Source organism: Ascidiella aspersa, chromosome 7 (assembly GCF_963924565.1).
Source record: "Ascidiella aspersa chromosome 7, kaAscAspe10.2, whole genome shotgun sequence".
Lineage (NCBI taxonomy): Eukaryota > Metazoa > Chordata > Ascidiacea > Phlebobranchia > Ascidiidae > Ascidiella > Ascidiella aspersa.
In genome coordinates this window covers 2,009,655-2,024,338 of record NC_139453.1, presented here as the reverse complement: position 1 = coordinate 2,024,338, position 14,684 = coordinate 2,009,655, and the positions used below count along the sequence as shown (strand labels likewise).

General features: G+C 33.9%; 2 protein-coding genes across 3 annotated transcripts; one reads left to right on the top strand and one right to left on the bottom strand.

Moving 5' to 3' along the window:
* Positions 1 to 173: 173 nt before the first annotated feature.
* On the top strand, positions 174 to 4,961 carry LOC146137234 (dihydrofolate reductase-like). Of its 2 annotated transcripts, none has more exons than XM_083393746.1 (6): positions 174 to 275; positions 674 to 848; positions 1,223 to 1,330; positions 1,771 to 1,889; positions 2,555 to 2,648; positions 3,328 to 4,961. In XM_083393746.1, exons 1-5 carry the CDS (start codon positions 184 to 186, stop codon positions 2,634 to 2,636), a joined length of 576 nt encoding a protein of 191 aa, XP_083249872.1. In that variant the 5' UTR covers positions 174 to 183; the 3' UTR covers positions 2,637 to 2,648; positions 3,328 to 4,961. The 2 variants fall into 2 exon arrangements, with proteins under 2 accessions (XP_083249872.1, XP_083249871.1); XM_083393745.1 differs by having other exon boundaries at positions 3,207 to 4,961.
* Positions 4,962 to 7,237: 2,276 nt separating this feature from the next.
* Positions 7,238 to 10,821, bottom strand: LOC146137233 (uncharacterized). Its single transcript, XM_083394290.1, has 3 exons — positions 10,613 to 10,821; positions 10,154 to 10,250; positions 7,238 to 8,055 (listed from the first exon to the last, which is right to left on the bottom strand). The coding sequence occupies exons 1-3, from the start codon at positions 10,797 to 10,799 to the stop codon at positions 7,629 to 7,631; spliced, it is 711 nt and encodes a 236-aa protein (XP_083250416.1). The 5' UTR covers positions 10,800 to 10,821; the 3' UTR covers positions 7,238 to 7,628.
* Between the last annotated feature and the right edge of the window lie 3,863 nt (positions 10,822 to 14,684).

The window sequence follows — 14,684 nt, the reverse complement described above, 5'->3', positions numbered from 1 at the left end:
AATTAAAAAAGTTTTTGGTAATTTAGTGGATATGTTATTCGTGAATTAGGTCATTTATCAAGATTTACCTGTTTACAAAAATATATGATTTATTATGATTTAACTTTTTTTTAAATCTAGGTACTTTAACTTCCTAATTGTTTTACTATTTTTGTTATTTAAAGATTGTTAATTCTAAAAGCCATGAGTTTAAAGCATTTTGAAATCCATTCAGTCGCTGCCTGTTGTAACAACTGGGGAATTGGAGTCAATGGTAAACTGCCTTGGAAGTTAAGGTATTTTAGACGTTGTGTTTTTAAAACTTTGTTACATAAAACAAATTTTTATTAATACAAACACCACATCTAAAAGTTTACCAAAAGTTTAATAATTGGGTAGAGTCTTATTGGGCTAAATTGAAACTTGTAAATTTAATTGGCAAGCTTTTTGAGAACCATGCCACATTAAAAAGTGTGCTTTGGTCTGTTAACTTATTCATCTGTTTTTATACTGCTAAATAATAAACATTATTGTAGTGTATTTTTGTTACATAATACTTCATTAGCATGGTATAACTTTATATAAAATTGTTTGCTGTTGATTTAAATAATAATTTTTTTTAGATTATGTTCTAAATTTAGCTTTCAAGTTGCTAAGAAGGATATTAGTAATTTTTATTTTTCAATTTTCACAGAAAAGAAATGGATTGGTTTTCTAGCAAAACAAAAGGAAATCCCCCTGAAGGAAAGCAAAATGCAGTTATTATGGGCAGAAAGAATTGGGATTCAATTCCTAAAGGATGGAGGCCAATGAAAAAACGTTACAACATCGTTTTTAGTAGAACACTGCCATTAGATTTCAAGGGACCCGTGAGTAATTTATTGTGCATAAATATATAAGTTGTAACTTTGTATTTAGCATGAACAAAAACTACATATTCATTGAAATATTTGTTTTTGCACAAAATGTTAGTTCATTTAATACACTTTTTTTAAACAAAGATTTCTCATTTTTTCTTCTAAAGTAGCAGTCACTAAACTACTGTTGCGAATGCAATTCAAAACTAAATTTTAAATTGTGCGACAATTTTCAAAGGCTAACCGCAGGTGTTATTGCATACTTGTTTACACTTTCTTTGTATAAAAATAATTAAGTTAATAGAGTTTGCTAAATTATTTTATCCGGCCCACAATTGTCCGGCCCTTTGTGAGAAAAGTTTGGTAACCCTTGCCTGTTTTAATAGGACGCAATAGTAAGGTCTCTTGATGACCTGATACATCTTCTAAACTCGTCAGAATGGCAAGAAAAAATCCATGAGGTTTACAATATTGGAGGACATGATATTTACAAGGTAAACTAATTATTTTGACCAATCATATTCTTAAGAAAAAGAAGTATAAATAAAGTTAATAATAAGTTTTTCAAAACATGTAAGGGGGTCATTCAGCCATAGTTGTTTAGCATGTTGAATAAAAATCGCCTAAAAATATTACACTGTATCCTACAATTGTTAAAATAGTATTTTCTTATTTTAACACAGTCAAAATAATTTCATTTGCTCTTTCTGATTAGATTATAAATACCAAAAAACATAACCTGTAAAACAATCATTGAGCTCAAGCTATATCAATGAACCAAGCCAAAACATTAAAATCTTTAAAAATGAAGTCATAACTCACTACGCAACATAAAAAGTCATACCGCATCTGAATGCATAAACCTGACTATACATATTGTATAATTACTAATTTATAGAATAACTACAAGAAATTTAATCATTGCTTTGTGTAGATGATTCAAGAATCTCCTTATTGTGGCAAGGTCTACCTCACCAGAATACTTGCTGACTATCAATGTGACACGTTTTTTCCTAAACTTGATGAAACTTTCATTCTACTACCTGAAGACAGGTGTCTCTAATTTTTTAATTTTTTAATTTTAAATTGTAATTTAAAAAAACAAAACAAATCACTAAGCTTTAAACTGTGTTTCTTAGATGGTCATTCACAGTTTACTTTGTAAAAAGTATGTTAAGCTTTCTTGCTAAATCATAACTGACTTTCTACCCAAAACTTTATGTATTGGATGTCTGTCTATTATTTAAAAAAAGTAAACATAATGGTTGACTAAATATTATAGTTTTTTAACAGTTATTTTTTAGTTGAATATTTTTTATTTAATCAAGCAAAAATATATTTATCATTGTTTATAATTCGTAACAAATTTTCTGCCATAAAGGTTTTTAATAATTAAATTTCAGGTAAGTCTGCCCATTAGACTTAGTGCCCATAAAGAGGTCTACAGGTAGCATTTTGAAACATCAGATGTTGAAAATGAATTAAACGTGTTCAAAACGTTCAAAATGCTACCTATTTCTGTATGGGCTTTGATATTCATTCTACGCTTAACTAAAACCTCCAACTATTATGCTCTGTCCATTGCTTTAAAAACTAATAATATTTAAGTTTTATGTTGATGCTTTAGTATAAAGTTGCATTGCCCAGAGGGTGTCCAGCATAATAAGTGTCACAAATGTGGTTACTTAGTGTCATTACTGTTTGTTTTCTTTACTAAGTTGTCCTGACACACCCAAAGGCATTCAGCTGGACAACGACATCTCTTGGAAGGTCGAGGTTTACCAAAGAAACCCTGTATAGGAAAATTTTAGGGTAAATAACTTATATTTTAGCGACTTATTGTTTAGCATATACCTTTGTTTTTTTATTTAAACAAGTTTTATTTAAACTAATAATTTCACAAGTAAGTATACGTGCTTTATTAGACAAAGCTATCAAGTTTTTTTAGTTGTGTTAAATAGAGAATGTGTATTGAGTTAATAACTTAATACCAAACAAAGTAAAGGCCCCTAAGTTTTACAAATGTTTTTGCCTCAAACGTAGTACAAAGTGTTGAACTATGTCCAGGAAAAAATAAAAAATTGTGGAGTTTCTTCTTATTTAGAAAAAATGTTTCATGCATAACACAATAAACCCCGTACAATCAGACAAGCTCCTTTGGGAGCTTAATGTTGTAGCAATAATCCGGTATTTTGATTGATTTTAGCAATATTTTTAACACTTTTCATGTGGCTATCAGCTTAACGGTGGTAGCATACGGATGAATTAACGGGCTGTACAGTGTTAAAATATACCTAACTATTCCTACACTACATTACAAAGGTTATTTCAATGGGCGGTATATTTATTGACAGTGATTTTCTTTTACAGCTGAACTATCCACTCCAAACACTGTCGTATCAATGCAAGCGTAATTACCCAAACAAATTGGTTGTGCAATTGATTTTGATTTCCCCCGTCTGCATTAACTTCCTTGCTTTGCTGCCTTTAGGTGGTTGAGCTGCTTCAGATGAATCTAATCATAGTTGGGCTCGCCGGTCTATGTGATCTATTGCAGTAAAACTGTGTTTCTCAACCTATGGGTCGCGACCAAAAATTGTGTCGCCGTTTGATTTATTTTTGTAGACTGCGGTACTTTCAATTGGTTAAGATTGGTTCTGTACAGGATTTTCTAACATTGAAAAAAAAATTCTACCTAATTTTACTAAAAATCCAAAAGTGGTTCTACAATTGTTTTTGATTAATTTCCTTGCTCTGCATAACTTCCCTGCTTTGCTATCTTCAGGCGATGGTGTAGCTTAAGATGTTCCAATCATTGCATCAATGCGATCAGTTGCAGTAGATCTGTGTTTCTCGACCCATGGTTCGCGATCCAATAGTTCACCCACCGTTTAATTTTGTTGGGGCGCTAATGCGGTTTACATGTTTCGATTTGTTAAAATTGGTTGTAAGTAGAACTTTTCTAAAAAAATGGCCTAAACAATACGCAAACATAGCTTTTTTTTAATTAAATTCCAAACCAATTAATTGCAGTAGATTCTAATGCAGTGTACCTATGGGCCGTGATTTAAAATTGACAGGCCGTTTGATTTGGTGGGTCGCCGACTGCTTATAAATGCTAATGACTTGTGTTGTGCTCGCTTACAAACGTTCAGTGAAAATAATTGGGTCGCCAAAGCTCAGCAGCTGTTCTACTTACGTTTAGAATTTGAGGCTTCGCGAAATTTGAGCCTGCTTGCAAAGGTCTCAGATAAAAAACACAGCTTACGTGTAAGTACGCACTGTAGCAACTGACTTTTTAAATGCAACTATCAGCCCACAGGAAATTAACATTTCAAAAATGTGTCGCTTACTTTGCGTTAAAGAACATTTGTGTGGTCTTTGCTGATTTAAACCCAAATTTAATGTGATGCCAACGCCTCAAAGAGATCTGTTGTGTATAATGCTCAGGGTCAAAACAAACGAAAACACACAAAAAAGCTTGAAATATATTCAAAATTATTTGGTTTGTGGGCGTATTATTGTAGCATATTTTACATTAAACCGAATGGTCTTTAGCGAAATCAGTTGTTTAGTTAATTTACTGATTTTCTAGTAATACTAATAATGTTTACTTTATATAATAATGTAAACGTAAAACCGGGTGTTCATAAATAATGGTTCTTGAATTTCCAGTGATTGTCCCCGAAACGATGATTTGAAGTTTTTAGGGGGAGAAAACGATTACTGAATTTTCAAAAATATATTTATCCTTCCAATTTCTCATTTTTTTATTTGTTTTGCTGGATTACAAGCAGGGATAGGGTGTTTGATTAACGCAAGTTTATTGCTACACTTTTAAGTTCAAATTAGTGCTTTGTTCTTCTTCTGGTGCTTTGTTAGTTACTGATTGAAAGTAAAAATAACTAGTTAAAAATTCTCCCCGTTGCTTAATCTTCTCTATTTCGCTGCATTTAATATGTGCCATTTCCTACCTGCGCATATACTGCAAACGTTTTTGTTAATTTGATGCAATAAAGTCCTTCTGGTCAAATCTTCCTCCTTTATCGTTTTTGATATCCCTTTTCCCGTTTAACAAAAATTGTAGCAGACTTTTTGTTGCAATAAATGCTGTTTAACCTGTAGTGCGCATGTGGAACTGCAGCTAGCTGGTTTTGCTTCTGTTTTTGTTTAAGGATTCAAATAAACACTTGTATTATGTTTTTGTGGAAATATCAATTTAAAGATTCAACAAGAGTTCTACTTCCTTTCGTGTTTAGTTTCTTTGTTGTCTAAAATACCAATGCTAGTGTACTAAGCATTTCCCAGACGTGAAAGTGAAATAATTTTCTTACGCATGAAAATTTTCATAGATGACGTCACAAAGTTACGTCATAACGGAATGTCTAAACAAGTAACCTTGGGAAACCTGAGGTTTACTGTAGTGCACAAATATGCAACTGAAATTTTAGTCTAAATAGGCTACTTTCAAAGAAATGGTTGGATAGCTACAGGGAATTGACATTTCGAAAATTGTCGTTTTAGCCTGGCATAAAACAAACTCCCTAAAATTATTTTACCGTAATTTGGTTTCGGCTTACTTTTACGCTTCCAGTGTTTCCTGTAAGACAGTGGTTCTTAAACTGGGGGGCGTGCGAGGTGCACAAGGGGGCTCGAGAGATTGACAAACTCTACATGAATTATGACTAAACAAGGCGAAGTGATATTTCCCTGCTACTAACCTCGAATTTAACATTTGGTATCCAAAAAACAGTTATATCCTTCGTATTAGTGCAACTTACCTGGAAATAAATTGCTGTTCTGCTTTATGTTTTTTTACTTTGAAACAAGACGGGGCGCGAGTTTTGTTAAAATTATAAAAGTGGGGCGTGGCTCAAAAAGTTTAAGAACCACTGCTCTAAGAAATGTTAAAGATTGCATCCAGGTTTGCTTCAATGAACAGAATATTTTTGCCTGAGTTAGTATAACCTAGAATAAAACACAAAAGTTATTAGTAGAATTGGTATAAAATGAAGTGCACAACTAATTTAGATAGCTTCTGTCTGTTTTTGTCCTGTGTAAACATTTTGTCCAGGCTTATTGCTTATTTTTGATAAACAGCTAGTAGCTTTTTAGTAAGTGGTACATTTAAATTTTGCTAGGCGTGCATTAGTGAAAAAGAAAAACTGTCATGTTAAAAATAACTTTAAAAAGTCGATACCGCATTCATAATCGTTTATTTTCTGTTTCGTATGCTATCATAATTCAGGGTTAAAATACTTACCAAAAGCCCCTTTTTAATAAAAACATGTTTATTTGACAGAAAATGACGTAATAATATGTTTTGTTTTAAGGACACATTTAACTTTATTGCAGTCAGCTTGTCAAAAAACTTATTTAGTTGCAGATTTAGTAGTTTAGGTTCCTTTGAAGCCTAAAAAGTTGTTTTGTTAATATTTAAAACATTAAAGTCACTTATTAAAGGTTATGTAGATAGATAGATATGATTTTATTTGGAACATCAAAAAACCAAAAAATGGTCGAAATCTAAACGTTTAGCAATATTTGACATTCCCAAGAGACAGCGAAAGACCGTAAGGTTCATCGAGTCAGCTGTCTCCTGGTTTAGATCCATGTAGGAAAATATAAAACTTGTTGTATTTCTTGTATGTTTATCGTTAAAAAGAAATGTTGCTAATTTGCTGTATGTGTAGACTGGTATATACCTGTAAGTCTGAGCCTGTAGAATAATTTGATGTTTGAGGCAAGTTAGTAATAGCAGGTTAACTTTAAATAGATGCTGTTTGGAGCTGGTCTGTAGTCCTACCACATTTTCGTCCGGGGTTTTTAGATTGCTAACAATATTTAGGTTGGGATAAGAGTTAGCGTTTGGGTTTGGGTGACCCAAGTATTAATATTTTATTTGTTCTCTCATATTTATTTCTTCTTTGCAATTTCGTTTTCGACAACTCGTTTCGTTACTGTAAAAAAGTGTTGGGATTCCAGATCAGCGCCGCTTTTTTATCTAAGTTTAGTGACCTTGCAAGAACTAAATATTCTGTTTGTAAATGTGTAGAAGCAAAACGACTATAAACAGTAGTCATAAACAATTTTAAAATCATGAATTTTTTGTGTGGTTTAACAACCTAATGTTGTACATAAAATATAATATCTACTGTAGGCCAACAAATATCGGCAATGATCTGTGTTAAAGTTGATAAAAGCGCTAAGTAGTTATATAGCTGTATACTGCGTTGTAAGTTCACTTTCATTTGTAAATCAAACCGCTTAGTACTACTGACTCAGTTCTCTGTAGTAACCTGAAAAATCAATCGAGTTCAGGAATATGAAATTATCATGACGATATTTATTAGCGCAAGATGACGCTAGAGAGAGATAAATATACGTGAAGTCACTAGTGAGGCAGTTCGACGTTGCTTTTGTGTAGTTTTGCAGTTATTGGCTAAGCATTCAATATGAGTAAAGTCATGCTTTACTTAAGGCTAATGCTTTGCGATTCGGGCATAGAAATGATAAATAAAGCAAACAGTGCTTTAAATTGAGAAAATGCTTTTGATGATTTGTTTATAAAAATAGGTTCTCTCAAGTTGTTGTTAAACATTTAGATATAGCCAAAAGCTTGTTAACGTACATTAAATATTTTTGTTGTTGATGAAGTGTTAAATTATAGAGCATCGTCATTATAACAAAAACAAACATCTGTGAACAAACAGTGTTTCTATATACCTCCCATTTCCACTTGGGAAGCATTTTCATAGAAATAAATAAATGGCGATTTGTTACGTTAAAACATTAAACTTGCACGAGTAAAATTGATAAAATAACCACAAAACACGTAAAAAATGGAGCAAAAACAATTCTTAAACCACTATTTCCAGTAGTGGTTGTAATTCCAGGCGTTATGGTTTCGCCCATAATTGACGTTTTCGTGGTAACCGAAGACACGGTCGATTTTGTACTGGTTTGAATTTGCTTAATTGTTGATGACAATGGCGATTGTTCGTTTACAGTAGTGCTTTGTTGTTCCATTGTTGAGCTATGTTGCGTTGAACTAGTGACTTGAGGTTGATTAGTTGTTGAAACTTGTTGTGTGGTTTCTTTTTCCCGCTCGATCTCGACATTAACGACTGGTTTCCGTGCCTCGAGCGAAACAATGTTTTCTACTGTGTTATTGTTGCAGCCGTCGGAAGTACAGCAGGTGAACTTGCACTTCTTTTCTCTGTAGAATTATATAAGCGTTATAGGCTCGGACCTAAATAACTGCTGGGCCAGGGGTTCTCAAACTGGAGTACGCGAGCATTTTACTAGGACTTAAATTTTTTCCGCACCGTGATTGAAAGAAATCGTTGCCTACGTTTATGAGGATCGGCAAAAAAGTTTTTTTTTTAATAACACTTGATCAGGGAAAAAGCTTTTCAACATTCAGTTTATGCGCTAATGGGCCTAAATCATTAATTACTTTAAAGGAGTACGCCATATACGCAATAAATCGAAAGGGTACTCAGCGGAAATAAACCCTGTGCTATAAAAGGCAAAAGGCAAAAACGCACTGAAGTTCAGTGACTGAACGAATAAATTCGGTTAGTTGGTTAGTCTGGTCTACGGATGCCCGAGACTTTTTATTGCGATCCGTGTTATTTATGCCAAAAAGTGCTCGTCCGATTCGTGGTCAAACAAACAAATGAGACCGAACTAAAACGTGCCAAGACCATGCTTATTAGCCCCAATTTTCTTTAGCGTTTAGAAATTTAGTACTTTTAGTTATTATCATTTCTTTTCTGGCAAACTTACTTTCCCAAGTAAAAAACAACGCTTCGGATAGAAAAACTTGTAATACGTTAATTAATTATCACATTACTTATTTATATGGGGTATGTAATCGGTTTTATCCGATAATATTGGACATTCCTAGCCTGCTTGAAATTGCACCGAAATAGTTTCCTTAAACTAATCATAAGGTACACGGGTGAAGTCCTTGCTTTAAGCATTTGCACGAGTTGTTCTATAGTTTGATAAATAGTGAATTACCAAGCTACATCACAGATCTGTAAATAGTGTTCTATAGTTAATGTTAAAGAAGCTAACGACTAACCACTAATAAAGGTTTCCGGTAAATACACAGTAGTTTACAGTGAAAACACAGCTCATTGTGCATGGTTGTTTATTAAGATGAAATTACGATGGACAGCGGACAAATGATAATTCCAACCTAATTAAACCATCTACCGTAGTCCCTTAATTGGCGTCTGTGTTTTACGAAAATTACGCGCTACCGTCTGTGACATCGCGTGACGTCATAATCTTCGTGGAACAATTTGACGCCAATTAATTGGTATGGGAGTTATCAGTAAACCTTTAAAAAATCTTGCTTTGCCCCAGATCAAAAATTGTCAGGATATTCAATTTGTTAACCTATTAATCATGACGCCTTTACGTCAACGGAAGTATTAGTTCAGATATCGTGTTTCTTCAACTTTAACATGCAGCTAATGACCGTCTATTTTTAGCATTACCCTATTTGGGTGTTTTTAGTGGTGATTTTAGGGTGAAAAACAGTAACATGAAGCTTTGTGTTGGTATATTTTTAGCGAACATCTGTGATGAAGCACATGGTTTCGTTTTAGGAATTTGCGAATAATTACGCGTTTATTTTGTTTGGTTTGTTAAATGCAATTGAGACGAAAGTACGTCTTGCGTAAAATCACTAGGCTCAATTTTTCCGATACAAGCGCCACGACCTTTTGTTAAATGCACAGATGCTAATATAAGTTTTTTTTCCCAAATCGTTTAAAAAAAATATAGATAAAAATTAGGCTAAATACGAGGTAATAAAATTTTATAGTTTCTTCTATTGCATTTCCGACCTAAATCATTAAAACACATATGATTCTTAACGTTTTGCTCAAGTTTTTTTGTAGAACATTTAAGCATAATGTTAACACAGTTATCAAATAACTTAGGCCTTTGTGAGCTAATTCGACCATAACAAAGTTCTCGTACTACTAGGGATGTCCGATGCTAAACATTTAATTCCGATACCAATCCTCAATATTCTGGACGATAAGTATCGCGAACTGACCCAAAAAGACATAGTTTTTCAAGATACAATATTTCTGTTGGCGTAGAATAGACCTTTAGTTGTTAACCTACTATTTTTTCATAAGTTTTTTTTCCTAGACGAAATCGCTGCGTTTGAAACCATGGCTGAAATTGCTAAAATATCGAACCGATAGCATCCTAGTATCGGACGAGTTCCGATACTACTACTTGGACATCGGCTAATTTTGAAACTTTGTAAGCATGGTATGCAAACTCACCCGAGCTGCGACGGTCCTCTGCTAAAGTCGTCGTAACTTCTACAAGTGAAGTTGCGACATCTTTCCATCGTAAAACAGTCGCCGAATATAACGTAACCTGCAAAATAACACCAACTTTACTCCAATGTAACTTAACTTTGCAATTCAAAATTTAACTGGCCATGTTTTTTTAAGTCTTAAATGCTGTAAGAACGTAAAGTTGTTGAAACGTTAATTAATATTCGCAACTACACCAAATCAAGTTAACGCAACGATCTTTTTCAACATAATGTTCTCCACTTTTATTGAAAAAAGAATAAAGAGTTTTGGCGTTCACAAATCCAACCTACTTCTGTATGGGCTTTTCGAAACGTCCACAAAATATACTAACTTTTGTATGGGTTTTGATATTTAATCTACGTCTAACTAAAACACGAACTCCATTTTGTTAACAAAATAAAAAGTTCTACTATTACTCACCAGTACGTCCAAGGGGGTATTCTAGCCTCAAACAAGCCATTTCTTCGACCGCCACCCCCTCTTTAAAGTTGCAACCTCCTAGTTTGAACTTCTCCAATAAGAACGACCCTTGTGAAATCGTGTGGTTCTGAAAGCAGTTTAAACCGAACACTAAGGGCAACAAAGCTACGAATACTAACAACTTCATATCGTTGGTGGTTGCTTAACACTTAGACTAGTTGTCCTGAAAATAAAGATATTTTACTTAAGATATTAGGCTACTTATAAACACACAATTTGTTTCGTTGAAAAATGACCTTTAAAATAAAATAAATCCAGTTGACCGAAGGACATCAACCGTATACCGTTTCTCGTATTCCTGTAATAGATTGTTTTCGGTTAAAAACAGATGTTGTTTTTCGGCGTAACTGCACTATTCTGTGTTTTACAAGTTGCTTTAGTTCTTTTTACACCTATTTGTTTAGTTTTCGATAATTAACATACAGACGCAACTAGCATAGCTAAATTATTATCTTCGTTTAATAACAAACGTTGAAAGTAATGCAGCGATGAATAAAAAAATCAAGTTTTTCAAAGGCTATAACTCAATGTTTTGGTTATACGTAGTTGACTGTACATCTTCTAAACATCGTGAACGCTATCCACACATGACATCATAACTCGTTAGTGATAGCAATTCACGACATTACTTTGATGCAAATTTGGGTATTTCTCTACAGACGTAAATAGCATAGCTAAATTAATAATCTTCGTTTAAAAACAATCGTTAAAAGCAATACAGCGGTCAATAAAATAATTATAGTAGTCGTATTTAAACGCCATAATAATTTGTGTTTTTTTTTTGTCGCGACAGACATAAAACCAGTTTGATCAAATTTCCAATACGTTTAACAAAAGTATTTATTATTCAACGAAATAGTATGAATAATGCATAAACGTAGATACTATCGTTTTAGGTTTGTGTCGAGTTTTCTATAGGGCTTACTGAGAAGTTCTATATAACTAAACATTATGTCACGCTTAGGTGTGCTTTAAGAAGCGCAAACGGTTACTTAAAATACAGACCCTCTGTAAAAGAATTGACAGTTATATTTATATGAAATACCCCAAGAATTATTTTCTGTTCTCAAAAATATTCTTGTTGTTTCCAAAACTAAACCTTATAAAAATTGTCGCATTACTTTTTAACTAAATGAGTATTAAATTTAAGACCAGCGCTCTAAAATATTTCAACATTGTTCCTTCTCTGTCTTAACTTAAGGTAATCCAATCCTCAACTGGTTAAAAAAACTTCCTAAATACTTTTGTAGACTAATTAAACAAAGACAATTTCCGCTTACGTTGTTAGCGTTCTGAAATAATTTTATTCGCTTTTTCTTCGCCGTCCTAACTTATAATAACCCATATCACAACTCAAAAACGGGTTCCAGTCGCAAGATGTAACCAAACCCAATTAAAAGCACCTGTTTTTCGCAATAAAAAGACCGAAATAACTTCAAAACAAATCGTCCTGAAACATGTGGCGCCGATACCTCAGGAATCCGAACCTAGTCACAATAGCTGCGGGCGATCAACGCTACTTGTCAATTTAACGAAATCACCTCAATTTCCGCGATCACCTATATGCTGAGTCACTTCTCAAATTACGACGACGTTTCAGTTTAATATTTTGGTGATTTACCGGGGATTTTTTTGAAGGTACGGACGTGGATTTGAGATATCTAATATGAATGGCATGTTCCATTTATTGGTTAAACTTGTTGGTATTTTTTAGCAAGTAATTTTTTCACAAAATGTAAAAAACGTAAACATAGTAGACACGTTCGAAAAATTGTCAAGCGGAAGTTTTTTTCTTACTATTTTCTGCATTTTCGAATAAAATTTGTATTAAATTTACATTCGCAAGATAAACTAGGTTTTGTTCAAACTAATGCTGCTTCCATAAAACCATTATCTCTCAATAACGTTTATGTTTGTACACATTTCCTGATGCTCTGACGCCAAACCAAATATCTGCCTGAATAGCGTTAAGCCAACTTAGTACGAAGGCTATATTAACGGCTGGACAATTTTGATCTTTAAAGCTTAATGGCTGGAGGTTGTAGTTAGACGTATTAAAGCACAAATGGTAGTAGGTAGCATTTTGTTAATGGTTTGAATAGATTATAGGTAATTTTTGAAACTTTATTAAACATAAATGACACGATCACAAAATTCTTGCTACTTCTGTATGGGCTTTGATTTCTACGTCCAACTTTAACCTCCATCCATTATCTTAATATTTTTTTAAAACCTTCACAAAATACAACCTACTTTTATATGGGTTTTGATATTCATTCTACGTCTACAACCTCCAGTAATTGCCTTAACATTTATTCGAAACGTTCACACAATGCTACTTACTTCTGTATGGACATAGATATTCTTTCAAATTTATCCGCGCTTAGCCGCACAAAATCTGTGAAACAACTTTTCAAGCTCTCACTTATATTTACAACTTCCCGCTCCAAACTCGGTCAAAACTCACACAGAAAAAGTTATCCACTCTACCACCAATGTGACGTACACAAAGGCGGCATTATCGCGTCATAACCGATCGCGAGGGAAAGGATGTGCCAGTTTTGCGTGCCGTCTGTGACGCAACAATATAGCCGACGGCCGAAGACGCGACGAAAATAGTTGGGTTCTTGGTGACTCTGTGTAAAGTGTGGGTGACATACTTGGAACTAAGTGTGCCCTCCTTATGGCTTTGAAATTTCCCATCTCCGGCCTCCAAGCCGATGGGTAGATAGCTGCTTTTCTACTGGGAGATAATTTGGACATCCATTTAAAAAGGTTAGAGCTTTATGTCGGGTTAATTTTTTTTCCCATTCCGACGTATTTTAATGGCTTCAAGCCGGGTTCAAATCTTACTACTTCGGCCTTTAAACTGTGCAGTATATAGCTGAATTCCTAATTTCCCCTTTGGCCCTCCGAGCCGAGCAGTCGAATGATGCTTTTCAACTGGGAAATAATTTGGATATCAATTCAGAAAAATCCTGATGGCATAAACCGGGGTGAAATTTCATTTCTTCGGGCTTCAAGCCGAGCAGTAGAACTGCTTTTCTACTCGGGGGTAATGGACATGCATTCAGAAAGATTTAAATGGCTTTATGTCGGGTAAAATTTCCCTTTATCAGCCTTTAAGCGGAGCAGTAGATAGCTGCTGTTCTACTGGTAGATAATTTGTTCAACATTCTAAAGAATTCTGATGGCTACAACCCGGGATATCTAGTTTCTTCCGTCTTTAAGCTGGCGAGAATATGATCCGATATTCTGGTATAAATAATATTCTGGTACAATGTCAATCTACTTGCGCCTGTTATTTGCTATAAACTTTGTTCAACCGTGGACAGAAATGCGGATTTTGAAGTTCTTGCATTTATGCTAGTAACATATGTTGGTTTTCATTTCATGTGCAACTTAGGCCAGAATCCATGATTACATGGCATACGTATTATATGAACTTAGGCCAGTCGAACAGCAAATTATCTACTGCCCGGCTTGAAGGCCAAAGAAGGGAAATTTAAACCCAGCTTGAAACCATCACAATTTGTCGGAGTGTTGTGCAAATTATCTCACAATAAAACATCAGCTATCAAAAGCTGAGGCTTCAAGGCCGAAAAAGGAAGATTTTAAAGGAAAGAATTTCCACGAAGACATCCTAATTAATCGGATAGTGCGTTTTAATTGGATATGTCTCTTTGTATTGCTCATACCGGAGTACGTGACGACGTCTCAGTTGTTATTATTTATAGATTCCGTCTTGATCGTAAACACGTGTTGTTGTCACGATTTACTTTATGACCCGCAATATGCGACGTTAGTCATAAAAGCGAATAAGTTCATTTGGAAGTCAAGCGGGTTGACAAAGTTATATTATTCGTTTCAAACCGAGTGAAACTCGCAAAACTGCTGTGTTTTGTGCAACAATTAAATATTTTGTAAAAGTGTTATTTAAAAAAAATCTTTTTACATACTTCCAAAAAAAATTCCTAAAAAATACTCTGTTGTCTGTGAATTAGATAGAAAG

Coding starts and splice junctions, on each gene's coding strand:
- LOC146137234 (XM_083393746.1), top strand. CDS start 184: ATGAGTTTAAAGCATTTTGAAATCCATTCAGTCGCTGCCTGTTGTAAC. Junction 276..673: donor AAACTGCCTTGGAAGTTAAG/GTATTTTAGACG, acceptor CAATTTTCACAG/AAAAGAAATGGATTGGTTTT. Junction 1,890..2,554: donor ATTCTACTACCTGAAGACAG/GTGTCTCTAATT, acceptor TTCTTTACTAAG/TTGTCCTGACACACCCAAAG.
- LOC146137233 (XM_083394290.1), bottom strand. CDS start 10,799: ATGAAGTTGTTAGTATTCGTAGCTTTGTTGCCCTTAGTGTTCGGTTTA. Junction 10,251..10,612: donor ATACCCCCTTGGACGTACTG/GTGAGTAATAGT, acceptor GTTATTTTGCAG/GTTACGTTATATTCGGCGAC. Junction 8,056..10,153: donor AGAGGACCGTCGCAGCTCGG/GTGAGTTTGCAT, acceptor ATAATTCTACAG/AGAAAAGAAGTGCAAGTTCA.